Source organism: Phragmites australis, chromosome 3 (assembly GCF_958298935.1).
Source record: "Phragmites australis chromosome 3, lpPhrAust1.1, whole genome shotgun sequence".
Lineage (NCBI taxonomy): Eukaryota > Viridiplantae > Streptophyta > Magnoliopsida > Poales > Poaceae > Phragmites > Phragmites australis.
In genome coordinates this window covers 15,549,604-15,563,386 of record NC_084923.1, presented here as the reverse complement: position 1 = coordinate 15,563,386, position 13,783 = coordinate 15,549,604, and the positions used below count along the sequence as shown (strand labels likewise).

Genomic DNA, 13,783 nt, shown 5'->3' with positions numbered 1-13,783 from the left:
AAATTTTGGTTTTAAAGATCGTATCCTGTCTCACATGATATCTAGTTCTTGTTATGTGCTATGATGAGTTTGATGTAGTGGGATGATGACCACATTTTACTTAAGCACAGAGAAATTAAATATTTAGTTGCTTTAGGATGAACCAAATTGATGCTAACACCTTTCTTACATGTCATTTATTAAATTGATGTATAATGTACTTGTGGTTTAAATAGCTTGGTAAAACCAGTTTACTTGCTGAGATTTTTCAATCTCACTCTTGTATTTCTCTCTCCCTAGGTTGCTTTTATGGAAGCTAGCGTGGAAGGAATGGGTTAGTAACACATCATCCACTTTTGCACCATCACAAATAATATAGAGTGGTGCTATAATAATAAAGTAATAGTTGCTGGTGTCGTTGCTTGACCGTTTTATTAATGTTCTAGAGCAGTTAAGCTCTTGTTCATTTATTGCTAGGATGTTTTAAAATGTTAGTGTGCTGGTTTGTTCATAATATATATCTGTGTTTGTTAGTTGCTTCTGTGTAGCCTCTGTTCTGAGTTGCTGCTAAAATTTTGCTAGTTCGGTGTGTTTGTAGAGTAGTCTAGTAGTATCTTTGGCTTGTGTGGCATCAGAGAATCCCTCTGTTACTTGATGTTACTATAGCCGGCACTCCTTGCAAAGCACACCATCCTCTACGGTTGCTCCGACCCCTCGTTCTCCTGTTCGGTGGAGCTTCTCATCACCTTTCGACGCTTCGTGGCAGTAGGACCTGCCTTCGAGTTTGTGGTTTGGTGTGACCGCCAACCGAGTCGGGTAGTCAGACGTGGGAGTAGGGCTCCCTGTTGAGTTGTCGGACTATCCTGGTCGAGGTGCTAGCAGAGCATAGTCGCTTACAGTGTAGCATTGCTTGGTGTGGTTGCTGCTTATTATGTGGTTGTTGGGTTGTATGTTGCTTTTACATATCTTCATCGTTCGGTTGTTATAGGGGTTTGGGGTTTCTTTTTTTCTCCTTTTCTTGCGCATGAGCTGCACTCTGCAGGTTATAATACAATACTTGTTAAGATTTTTGGATCCGGTTTCTCTTATAAACTAGATCACTCTTTCTTAATACAATAATGCACAATTCTCCTACGTGTTTGAAAAAAAGATATTCTCCACAAAAATATACGTAGAGACAACCTGATATCATGATACGGGCATCCAAACACGCTCCGGATCTCATTGTCTCCTTCAGCGATGGTGAGGACACAAACAGGTAGATTTAGAGGCTGTTTGGTTTAGTGAACGGGTGTGCCAAGCTAAATTTTGGCCTCCATTTGGATTGTAGCCCAACTTTAGCCATGCCTAAAACAATTGCTCATGCCCAGCTATAGTTAACTGTGGAGGTGGGCAAAATTCCGGCCAGCAAAGCGGCTGCCTGGGGATTTGGCTTGGCTGGGCATGGTGATTTGCTTATGTGTCAGCTACTGATTGGTTCTAATAAATGCTTTGTATTTTGGATTTATGATATTTAAACAGCCATATTTTCTAAACCATGCATCCGATATATGATCCATTTGAATTTTTGCACTCCTCACTATTTAATATACAACAAGACCTATGTTGGCTATATTTAAAAATAAAAAATAATAGTAACATATGGACTCATATATCATATTAATAGTTTTAACATTAACACTATCTAAATTTGGTTTGATGTTAAACCAAACACCATCTCTATAGTTTAATGTTAACACTCCTCCAATTGTAATTATGACCAAATTTCAGTTCGACTCACTGGGTCATAAACCAAACACACATTAGATCATCTCAAACTATATTCCCTTCATTTCGTTATCTTCCCGATTCTCTTTCTCGTTCCTATTCCTTTTATTTTCTCTTATCTTTAACAGCTTTCTTTCGAAAGGAATCGCGAAGAGAAAAAAGAGAGTTCCATCCTGAAAGTAATGATCTGAAAATCCCGCCATGATAGGAACCGTAAAAGGAAATTATTAGGATGCTGAAGGAAAAAAAAATCTCTTCTTAACAAGAATATGACATGAAGGAAAGCTGTTGGGCTAGTCTTATTACCCCCCCCCCCCCAATAACAGCCCAAGCGCGAAGCGCGGTGGTACCGTGGCACGTAGCAGTAAACAGCATCGGTTATTCCGGCGACGTCTTCGCGTTCCTGTCGCCGAGAGAGACATGGGTCGGCTGAGTTGCATGCGGCTTTGCCTGAACGGTACTAGGCTACTGTATAAGCTCATTAAGTTGAGCGTTTATTAGTGTACAAGTGATTTCTTTTGGTTTACGAGACCGTCGTTAGCCCAGTAAGACCTCACATTATTAGTCATTTTCTAGAGCGTACGTGTGAAATTGTAAGGATATCTCCATTAGTTACCTTAAATTTTCATCCTAAAAACACTATTACAGCATCCCCTATCACTATTACAGCATCCCTCAATCTATCCATCTCCAGCAGATACTCTATATCTCATCCACTATCTTCTCTCCCCTCTATTAAAATGATTATTTCCCAACCGCCATAACCGTCTGAGGGGCAATGTTTTGTCGTATGATCCCGTTGCAGCGGCCATTGAAACGCACGTTACAAATTAGTGTGTCGAATTATATTTTGTTAGAAAATAATTTTGCGGACAATATATTTGCATTAAATTTTGAGGGATAAATCAGTATCGCTGCACCTGCAAGTAAGCATTCGAACATGACCTGATGGAATGTATCCTGGAAGAATGTGGCGAGTCTTCCCCTAGAAACCTCACGAGAACTGGCTTCTCGGGGAAGGAGGGGCGGTGTCTTCCGTCAGAAGGCTCATGAGGTCCCTATATATACACGGGTGAGGTACTCACAATTGGCAAGCCACCAACAAATGGATCGTCGTGAAGCTTGGAAGGAGACCGTGAGGGAGTTGTGTTTCGGAAATGACTCTTCCGATGAGGAAGCTAATTTGTTCCTTGCCACTGTGAGCGCCTTGCATGAGTCGGAGGCATCACAGTGGGGACCTTGGGGTGGTTCAGTGCCGGGCCATCAGCGTATCGAGCGGAATCGCCTGGAGGGTCATCATAGGTTGTTTAATGACTACTTCGCCGATCACCCGGTGTACCCAGATTACATCTTTCGTCGCAGGTAATGTTATTAAAAGGAAGTGTGTTGTCACAGTATTATGATGAAACGTCTTATGCTCGTCACTCCTGCAGGTTTAGGATGAAACGTGACCTGTATCTCAAGATTGTTCAGGCAGTTGCGGACCACGATCCGTGGTTCCAACAGAGGAGGAATGCTGCAGGAGATCTCGGCCTGTCGGCGTTGCAAAAAGTCAGTGCGGCGTTTCGCATGCTCGCGTACGATGATCCCGCCGATTCTCTCGATGAGTGCCTCCGGCTAGGGGAGGCAACTATCATTGAGAGTATGAGGCGGTTTGTGCGAGCCGTCGTCGGGGTGTTTGGCGACCAGTACCTCCGCGCTCCGAACGACGAGGACACCGCGCGCTTGATTGCTACAAACGAGCGAAGAGGGTTCCCCGGGATGCTCGGAAGCATCGATTGTATGCACTGGAGGTGGAAGAACTGTCCCACAGCGTGGTCCGGTTCCTACACGGGACATGTGAACTCTCCGACGATCATTCTAGAGGCAGTGGCGTCACAGGACCTGTGGATTTGGCATGCTTTCTTCGGCATGCCTGGTTCGCTAAACGACATCAACGTTCTGCACCGCTCGCATCTCCTCGACAATCTTGCCGCTGGCGTGGGCCCCCAGGTACATTACTCCGTTAACGATCACGGTTACACCATGGGGTACTTCCTTGCAGATGGTATCTATCCGGAATGGGCCACCTTCGTGAAGCCAATTCCTTGTCCAGTTGGGAGGAAGCGGCAGCACTTCGTCGTTCAGCAGGCGGCGTTACGGAAGGATGTCGAAAGGGCCTTCGGGGTCCTACAATCTCAGTTTCCCATAGTGAGGGGGGCAACGAGGCTACGGGATGAGGAAACACTTCACAACATCATGACCGCCTGCATTGTCATGCATAACATGATAATCGAAGATGAGAGACCTGATGGGGACGTCGAGCATGTGTACGAGGGTGCTGGTGATCCTGTGGAGCCATCACACACCCCATCCGCCACACTAGAAGCATTTGCCCAAAGGTATGGGATGATAACTAGCAGGCAGGGGCATCACCAGCTCCGTGAGGATCTTGTCGAGCATCTGTGGCAGTTCCACGGAGTCGAGTAATTCGTCACGTGTCCTTTGGTAGTCAGTATTACGTTAAATAATTGGTCGTGTGTACTTTGGTATTGTGTATTATGTTTAGTAATTTGTCACCCGTCCTTTGGCAGCTAGTGTGAGGGTACTGCGTATTATGTGCAATAAAAATTGCCATGCTCTTTGGCACTTCGCACGAATGTATGTCCTCGTAGTGAAGACTGACTGGAACTGCAAGGATCAGTTCAAATGCAGCATAGCCATTACACTAGCTTATTCATACAGGTGTACACCAGTAATTTCCCATCATACTCTAGACAAGCACAGGCATCAAGCCGTCTGAAATTCAAGCAACATTTGTACCTTATGCCAACACCAGGAACAAGACCGAACATAAATCGAACTGGACAGCTACTCTACATAAACTCCACACCGAACTGAAAGAAACAATGAACAAGACCATGGTTCAGATGCGACACCTCAAACTGGACAACAATGTAACCATAAACTGAAATTCGGCCATAAGGAGTTCACAAAGATGGGCCTCCGGTGACGCGCCTAGCGGCAATGATGCTCTGCCTGAGGCTCTTGTAGTAGGACTGCTGGTCCTCATCCATTTGAGAAAGGTACATGCTCATTATGTGCCTCTCCTCCTTGTCCTTTTCCATTTGCATACGCTCCGCCTCGAGCCTCAGCCTCTGCTGCTCCTTTTCAAGTTCCATTTTCATTCGTTCCTCCTCGAGCCTTAGCCTTTGCCGCTCAACATCCATCAACTCTGCAAACCTCTCAGCTCTTTCCTTTTCAATCTTGTCTTTCATTGCCAACTGCCGATCGAATAAGTCTGTCATGGGCCCTGAGGCTGAACTCGACGACGAATTACCGCGGGCTTCCTTCGACCGAGTGCGACCTGGTGGCCGTTTGCCACGTTCACCGGCATTGGATGGAGTTGCATCCACATCCTCTGCTCCATTCAAGCCGGCAGACGAGCCTACATTGGGGGTCGATGAGGGGCTTCCCGCGGCGGAGACCTTCTGCCTTTTGCGCGAGCTTTCTACCTGCCACTTGGGATGATCCCTCAACTCCCTCCAACATGGCAGCAAGGTGAACTCCTTGTGCTCGGCGGCTTGAAACATCGTGCACGCCTCCACGACCTAGAATGTGTAAAAAAATAGCAGCCATCAGATTACGAGATGCAAATGTATTGCATAGTAGCCATGTGAAAAATGGTGCAAGCCTAGGCAAAGAGGTATGTTTGAAACCGAAGCATTGCATGGTGCTACAATCGAAACTGTGGTTGCAAGACATTGCTGAATGGAAACAAATACAGAACTAACGACGTACCATCTCTGCCTCGGTTGTTCCGCTCCTCCTGTTGCGCTGCGCCCTAGCATAATGGCCGCAGAACTTCTGCACCATACCGTTGATGAAAGTCCATCTCCCCTGCAGCGACTTCCGATTGCGGGTAGACGCGAATTTTTTGTTCTCGTGGTAGAAAGTCTCCACCCGCTGCCAGAAAGCACCCAACGTCTGGTTGCTCCCTACCACGGGATCCATGCTCACTTGCAGCCATGCCCCCACCAGTAGAAGGTCCTCCTCAATCCTGTAACTGGCTCCACGGCCACCCCCAGGAGCGACATCTCCAGTAGCCTCCCCACTCTGGACATCTGCCGTCGGGATCTGGCTACCGAAAATGCTGTCTTGGGTTAGCGGCGTAACATCGGCCCAATTCATGTCTTCGCTGTCGCCACGAAGGAGCCCGGCATACTCCATCAATTCCCTGAACACAACAACATCAGCAAATGGACATGCATTGTAATGAAATCAGTATGGTCCAACAGATTTTGATCGGTACATTGACACATAATGTAGCACAGGAAGCAACAAAGTTCAACCTGCCATAAGGAGTTCACACACAAATTGGTACATTGACACATAACGTAGCTCATGAGTTCACACACAAATTGGTACGCCTAAGGCAATGACACATGCATAACACATTACTACTGGAACACATACATTACGGCACATTGCCAACATCTAAGGTTGCACCCTCCCCGACTAAATGCTACCAGAACGATCGGATTCATAGGGCATACTATCATCTGAACAAAGTAACTCATCCGGGCTCCAGTCAACGGGAACCACGTCATCGTCGTCAACGTCCAATGATGCTGAACCTTCCTGTACCTCCTCGTCGGTCCCATTATCGGCGTGACCAACACGGTTCAATGCATCTTCTACTTCGAACCCAAGTTGTTGAAGGTCCGCCGCAATGGTGTCGACCTGCAGAAGTGCCATGTTCAGGTCCACGGCACCAGGGGTGCTATCCGGGCTCAGGTTATCGCTAACCACCTTCTGCAAAGCATCAACCGCCACCTGCACACAGCCTTGCATCTTCGACACAAGATCGGCTAGCTCGGCGGTGTCCATCTACAACCAAGGAGAGGGAAGACTAAAGCGACAAACTACAAATGTCATGAAGTTAGGATACATAAACAGAACAGACCTCTAGTATATGGTCCACTCTTAGTACTGTCCCCCCTTAGGTAAAGCTCTCACTAGCATCAAGAGTTCCACACATTAATTGCACTTAAGTCAGCAGAACCGAATACTTCATTTGCATCACACTCAATGCCAATGTCTCAGTGAATTGCACTTTCACTGATCCTACAAGTATCAAGCATCAGGTGCATCAACATTGGACACAAAAACATGTATGAACACAGCCTGATCAGCATGATTGTCCATTCAAAACAAAGAATTGCACAAGGTTTCATGCCTCCCCTGTCAAATGACCCCTTATTTCACATTATGCATACATGAACTCAACCTTTAGTTAAGTCATGAGTAAGATCCAGCTTTCAAAAGCAGTACCTCAAAACAAAAACATTCCAATTATATCAGTGAGATGCACTTCCACTGAAACTACATGTAACAGGTGCAGGTTAGGTTATGAATTTGGCACCATTCCATTTAAACAGAGGCCAGCTACTTCAATTGTACACCTCCCAGCACTGCCTATAGACCCAATCAATTGTATGAAACCCACAAACCCATAGGTATCAATTTGTCACCACACTACCTGACATTCTTCTACTTCATTTGCACTCAAGGGTCCTACATTGCAGCACCAAATTTTAGGTCAACCTGCATTTTGATTTCTTCATGGCTCAGAGCAACAGACATCCTTTATACAACACCACACCACACCACTATGAACCAACAGAGCAGGTACAAAAATCCTAGGCACATACACAGCACGAACAAATGGGATTTGGCATGCCCAAACCATATCAGAGCACCCTATATCAATCTAAACGCTCCAATCTGCAAATGAACTCGATTCAATCTCAAACCCTGATCAATTTGACCACATTTCATGTCAACGCAATGCTGCAACCCGAGTTGGTACAATATCCTACCACCCTACCATTTTGCGGCACATCTTCAGTTCGGTTTCCATGCACAAAATGAAATTACACTGCAAATCCTTGCACAACAACAAATTGCATGCTAGATTAGAATGTTACGAGTGCCACCCCCTCAGATCCGTTCACCTAACCAAACAATTTGACAAATCCACAGCCAAAACATTGGAAATCACAGGATCTTCGGGACGAAGAATCCCTACACCAGCTACATCGGCCTATCCCCGACATTGCCCACGGCAACCCACCGCAGCACCAGCCCAACCTCGACGAATACCCATGGATCTCGGCGCGTGAGGCTTACCAGAGCTTTGGGGTCGACCACGGTGTCGCTAGGGCGCCGGCGGCCGAGCAGATAGATGGTGGGGAAGCCGCCGATTCCGCGTCGTCGCCCGGCTTGCCGGAAGCAGCTCGCTTGCGATGTCCCCCGAACGTCCCCACCTCGTCGCCGCAACCACTCGCCAGCTCAACTTCCTCCTCTCCGCGGGAGCAACGGCCGGTGCTGGATTCCCCTCGCGCACAGTGTTGCGGCGCCCGCATCTCCCCGCAAATTTGCCGACGCGAATGGCTGCCCCGCTTCCCTGTTCACCCAGCGGTAGACGGATGCGGGCGCGTTCGGGGGAAAAATCAGCCGCTACAGTAGTTTGCGGCTCGGATAAGGGCGCCGCTGGAGTTGGTCTAAGACAGTAAGCTGCGGCTGGAAAAGGCAAAGTAGAGCTGTGATAAAGGTAGTTTGGCGTTGCCATTCTGATTATGGAAATGGTGCAAAGATGGCGATCCAACCGGACCCTTTCCTGCGGTGCAGCAGTCCATGTCTATGGAACTTGTCAGCACCAGGAACTGTTTGTATTTTCGTACAGTATCTTGGACTAGGAGTACATATGTCATGCCACATGGATATAACCATATAGGTCTACAGGAGCACGGTTACCTGAAAAAAAAAGACTCTCTGGAGGTTGTTGGGCGGGGCGTGCGGACTCGTCTGTAAAGAAAAAAAAATGGTCTGCTTTATCGTAGCCCGATAGCCAGTTTAGTCTGGGCCTAGACAGAAAGAAGGTAGCTAGAAATGAACCAGGTCTTCTTCTTCTTCTTCTTCTTCTTCTTCTTCTTCTTCTTCTTCTTCTTCTTCTTCTTCTTCTTCTTCTTCTTCTTTTCGGGGGAACCAGGCCAGTTCAAGCCGAGCATATCCCTGTTAACGGAAATTGATCTATTGGACGTCTAGTAAATTTTATACAATGGCCCTCTCTCCCCCAACCGCAATGCGTCACATTTCTATCCTTTTGCCATCTACCCTCGCTTTCCCATGCCCTACCGCTTCTCTCACGGTCCCATACCATCGTCGCCGCAACAATTGCCATGCCTCATCGCCGCCACCGCCGTGTCGTCGTCATACCGCTGCCCATCTTGCTTTCCCCTTCCCACCTCTCCTCGATGCCACTGCCAACACCGCCCATAGAGGTCCTTAATCCAGGAGCCCCCGACGACCATGACCCTCCCACCGGTCGCCGCTGCCCCCTCACCTCCGCTGCTGCCGATGAGTAGACTCAAGAAGAGTGGCACGCGCTCCCGCTCTTCGCCACCAACCTCTCCCTCTCACTCACCTTCCTCACCGGCCAGACCTTCCTCTGGCGCTGCACCTCCCTCTCCCCGCTCCGCTTCACTGGCGCCATGGGGCCCCACCTCCTCTCCCTCTCACACCTCCTAGAATGCAGCTTCGCCTTCCCCCTCCTCACCGATGGCGGCCACCCAGCCTCCTACTTGGTCCCTGCGGTCTGCGCCGCGCTGTGCAATTACCTAAACGTGGCCATCCCGCTCGCCGACGTCAGGCGCCAGTTCGCCGACGTCAGGCGCCAGTTCGCCACCGTCAACGAGCACTTCGCCGAGGTCGTCGACTTTGGGGAGCAGCTATGCCGAGGTCAAGTGCGTCTTCCGGTTCCTCTGCTCCTCCAACAACATTAAGAGGATCGAGAAAATGGTGTGGTGCTCGCTGGCTATGGGGAGCGGCTCGGTGGGGTTGGTGGGTTCGTGTTCCACCAGTTCCCCATGATCGAGTGGCTCACACGTCTGTTAGAGCAGGAGCTTCGGGAGGCCGGGTTTGGGTACAAGTCAATTCTTGGTGCCTTTTCTCATTCGAACTGCAATTGTGTTTGCTACAAACATTAGTTATTCCTCTGCAATTGTGTTTTATTCATAATACACTGATTTGGGCAAATTCTATGTTCCTTTCATGACAAATCAACAGGACAAAGTACATTGTTGGCACGGCTAAAGAATTGCAGGCCAAGCCTGGTGGAGGTGAAAAATGGCTTGCCTCACTACGTGAGAGGGAACTTCTGGAGGTGATTAAGGCTCTTTGCACTCTGCCAGGTGTTGGTCCAAAGGTTGATGCCTGCATTGCCCTGTCCTTCCTCGATCAGAATCATGCTATTCCTATTGATACACTTTTTTTGGAAGGCATGCGAATATGCTATATATGTTTAAACACGTGTGTTAGTGTTGTAATAAGGGCTGATACATTTTTTGTTTCATTTGGCCATTAGAGCTGGTTTGTGTTAAAATGTCTTTCTCTGTTTTGTTAGATCACAAATTAAAGGCATTATAGAGATGAATTCTTGACCATTTTTCATGATAACCTTTTATGTACTTTGTTAGGTCGTATATAAATTGCATACGAGACCTGATTCAAGTTATTATTTCAACTTTTTATTTGAATATAAAACTTATCTCATAGTTAGGTCTATGCGCCTGCGTGTTGCTGCTGTTCTGTGCTGCGACTATTGTGTGTGCTGTTGTGCCCTGCTACTACTGTTGTATGGCCGATTGGAACATGAGAGAGAAGGTGAGGAGAGCATGGAAGGAAGAGCATCAAGAGAAAGAAGGAAGAAGAATAAGAGAGGAAGGGGAATTTTGGGGATTTGTCAAATCCTCCACCAATTCGCCTTCCTCGTTGCAAGGTAACTTCTATACATTGGTATTGATCACCACCGAGCAGCAAGAGATAGCATTACTGTGAGGAACCGTCCAAATAGTATTCTAATTAATCATCAGGAGGATCATTATTCATAATCACAACCTCGACGATTAACCAGAATACCATTCCGGTAGTCCCGGCACGTGTTTTGTGCCCAGGATCGGAACACATGCCTTCCAACTCAGATATCACAACACAGTTTAATAGAGAGCAAATAATTAAACTGGATTACCATTGTTAAACAAGCAACTGCTTCCACAATTTACAACAAAATAGGAACAACAACAACTACTACGCAGCGGAAGAAAAACCTATACAACAAAAGAGTATGGAGCCGTATGCCCTTAGGCTCCATACCAAAAGCGCCGGAGTTTGGAGTAGAAGGTGCTACTCCTGCCCGCCACCCTGATCGGCAGGCACAAAGTAGCCGAACACTGCCTCTTCTTCGCCGACCTGCGAACCTGGAAGCAACTTAAGGGCAGCACCCTTAGTACGAAGGTACTAGCAAGTCTTACACAGTATGAGTATATATATTCTCGACTCCAAGGATCATGCATTTAAAGCTGTAGCAAGGATTAAGACATGTTTAAGTTTATTAAGCAGTAAGCAACCTAGACTCTAGGTGAAAGCCACTGACTTAACCAACCACCGACTCAAACCCTGCCAACCAACTGATCAAAACAGATATATAACAACAAGTGTATAAAAGCAAACCATTCCCACCAAACCACCAACCACATACCGACCAAGCTACCCCAATCCAACCGTGCCACAACCCACATCGAAACTCTACGACCAAAACATGGTCGCTCGGTGGAGATAAGCGATAGCGATGCTCATAACCGAGAGCGCGGCAGTTCGAACTGATAATACACCCTGCAGGGGGATACTCCTGGACCCACACGACACAGGGACCATACGGCTTGTGCCACCCGCTAAGATGCGCACAAGGGGGTACCCGTGACAACCTTTCCCAACCAGGCCCAACCATGTGGATCAACCATAGCTCGGCACGGCGGTATTAGAACTACTCCCCGAGCAAACTAATACCGCTAAAAGCCCGGACTCAAACCGGACTCACACCGTCTATGACGAGGCCCACATGACCACGTCTGCGAAGGTAATCGGCTCGCCTACCATTATATCAGCATGTGGTGAGTAAGGTATGTGCTAAAGCCGACTACACCGATAATCGGTGCTTAACCGGTGCAAGCGGTCTACGGTGTCCGGGTTCCCTCCCCGAACTGCCTGAGGACTCCTCGTGAGCAGATGACACCCCTAACACCGCCCACACCTCGTCTCAACTCACCACTCACCAAACCGACTCATCATCAACACAACCATAAGTGCGAACAAGTAATAAGTCCTAGGCTCGCGACAACGGTGGACGCCGTCGTCGACTTCTACCGGAAAGCCTAAGTACCACTAAGCATAGCGAACTAAAATTAGACCTCGATGACACCACTAGGCTCCTAGGAACAACACATGACACGTGACCGAAATGGGATAATGCATCGGTATAGGTTCTACCCAACTCAGTACCCGACACATGCAATGTATACATAAGCGTAGATAACATATTAAAATTTCAAGTAGACACGGTGCAATATGAACGATGCTTGCCTTGCTGCCCTGAATCAGAAAGGTGGGACGCCTCACGATCGCCCACGGCCTCCGGGATCGACGGATCGACGTTCACTACAGAGAGCAACGCGTGCAATGTAATGAGCATGTATGAAATGCGATCATGTAAGAAAAATATGCTCCACAATACATGACAACATTATTCCAAGATCGTACTGTCCAAACCAGAATTTTCCAAGTGGTCTCAAAAAGTTTGGAGTTCCTACGAATTAACTACGAATTTTACAAGCTATCAGCTATCAGGAAAGCCTGATAAACCGTGCTCGGGGTGCCCGGGATGAACAGTACTCACGGGTACCCGGGGTGAACAGTACCCGGGGGTGCTCGGGGTGAACAGTACCCGGGGTGCTCGGGTGAACAGTACCCGGCGCTACAGTAAAATCAGCCTCGCGCAGCTCCAGAACAGCAACCATTACGAAGGGAAAAACTGGGCTAAACTAACCTGGGAGTCTCTCTAAATCAAAAGTAAAAATGCCTAGAAGGGTGTACAGGGTCTAGACTTTGCTCAACCGCCTAGTAACATGATTCCTAACTCAAATCCACATAAATCCTCATTTGTTCCCAGACTGCAGAACTTTAAGAACTTTGCAACCCTAGTTCCAGATTCAAGATCTATCCAACCAAAAATGAGCATACTTGCCATGGGAGCCTAGCAGACTCACCTAAGGTCCTTTGCTGAGGTTGGTGACCGCCAGTTGAAGGAGGAAACGACGGAAAATGGCTTGGAGAAGAGAGGAAAAACTGCTGCTTCCTTGCTTCTCCCAAAGAACACCAAACAAGTTCAGAACCAGCTCGAATTCCTTCGGGGAAACTGAAAATGAATTGGATGGACGAGTAGTCCTTGAGCTGGTGGTCTCGTGAGTACCACATACGTACCTTGATCTTGCTCCCAGAGGTAGGGATCCAAAGGGGAAAAAGGGAGCCTAAGAGAGAGAGTGAGAGAGACAGCCAACTCCAACTTGCTTCCTCAAAAAGCCTTATATGGTGGAGTGGGTGAGGAGTACGTATGGGCAAGTTTGAGGGGAGAGAGAGCTGTTGCCCACTTATGGAGAGATATTTTCCACCCAAGTGGGCCCCATTTACCTAGAGGAAAGTCCAGACTTGCTTCCAGCTCCTTTATTTCTCTTAGTTTTTCCTTCTCCCACCTCATTGACTCAAAGTGAAGTGCTCCAGTGACCCAAACTGGAACATGAAGCTGAAATTGCATGTTTTAGGATTAAAACACACAATTATGGATTTCGGGACGTGACAATTACCATTTGTTTTCCTATTTGTCCTACTCATGGACCTCTTCTAACTATTGTTTTGGGCTATCCATGATCTTGATGGAAACAGAGGAACATAGTCTTTGACATACACCTATCAACCGAGGTTCATTGGATCACTTTCCGATCAAAGATTTTCTTTGGAGAAAATATACTGATTTCCTACACTAATCTTTTTCTTCAATGTGTTTTCTCAATTCCTGGGCTTAACTTTAGATTATCACTCTGTAGATTTCAAAAATGATCATTGATCTAAGGTTGCTTATGAGTAATCTTGATGCTTCTCAGAT

At 47.3% G+C, this 13,783-nt stretch overlaps 1 protein-coding gene, 1 long non-coding RNA gene and 1 pseudogene across 2 annotated transcripts; 2 read left to right on the top strand and 1 right to left on the bottom strand.

Moving 5' to 3' along the window:
• Nucleotides 1-2,851: 2,851 nt before the first annotated feature.
• LOC133910530 (uncharacterized) lies at nt 2,852-4,215 on the top strand. The gene is made up of 2 exons (XM_062352896.1): nt 2,852-3,108; nt 3,180-4,215. The coding sequence occupies exons 1-2, from the start codon at nt 2,852-2,854 to the stop codon at nt 4,213-4,215; spliced, it is 1,293 nt and encodes a 430-aa protein (XP_062208880.1).
• Nucleotides 4,216-8,969: 4,754 nt separating this feature from the next.
• Nucleotides 8,970-10,215, top strand: LOC133910529 (N-glycosylase/DNA lyase OGG1-like; annotated as a pseudogene).
• Nucleotides 10,216-11,438: 1,223 nt separating this feature from the next.
• Nucleotides 11,439-13,257, bottom strand: LOC133911018 (uncharacterized). The gene is made up of 3 exons (XR_009908580.1): nt 13,105-13,257; nt 12,891-12,983; nt 11,439-12,282 (listed from the first exon to the last, which is right to left on the bottom strand). It is a non-coding gene; the product is annotated as an uncharacterized LOC133911018 (long non-coding RNA).
• Nucleotides 13,258-13,783: the final 526 nt, after the last annotated feature.

Excerpts from the sequence above, each read along its gene's own strand:
- LOC133910530 (XM_062352896.1), top strand. The coding sequence starts at position 2,852 with ATGGATCGTCGTGAAGCTTGGAAGGAGACCGTGAGGGAGTTGTGTTTC. Across the intron at positions 3,109-3,179 it reads GATTACATCTTTCGTCGCAG|GTTTAGGATGAAACGTGACC; the intron begins GTAATGTTATTA and ends TCACTCCTGCAG.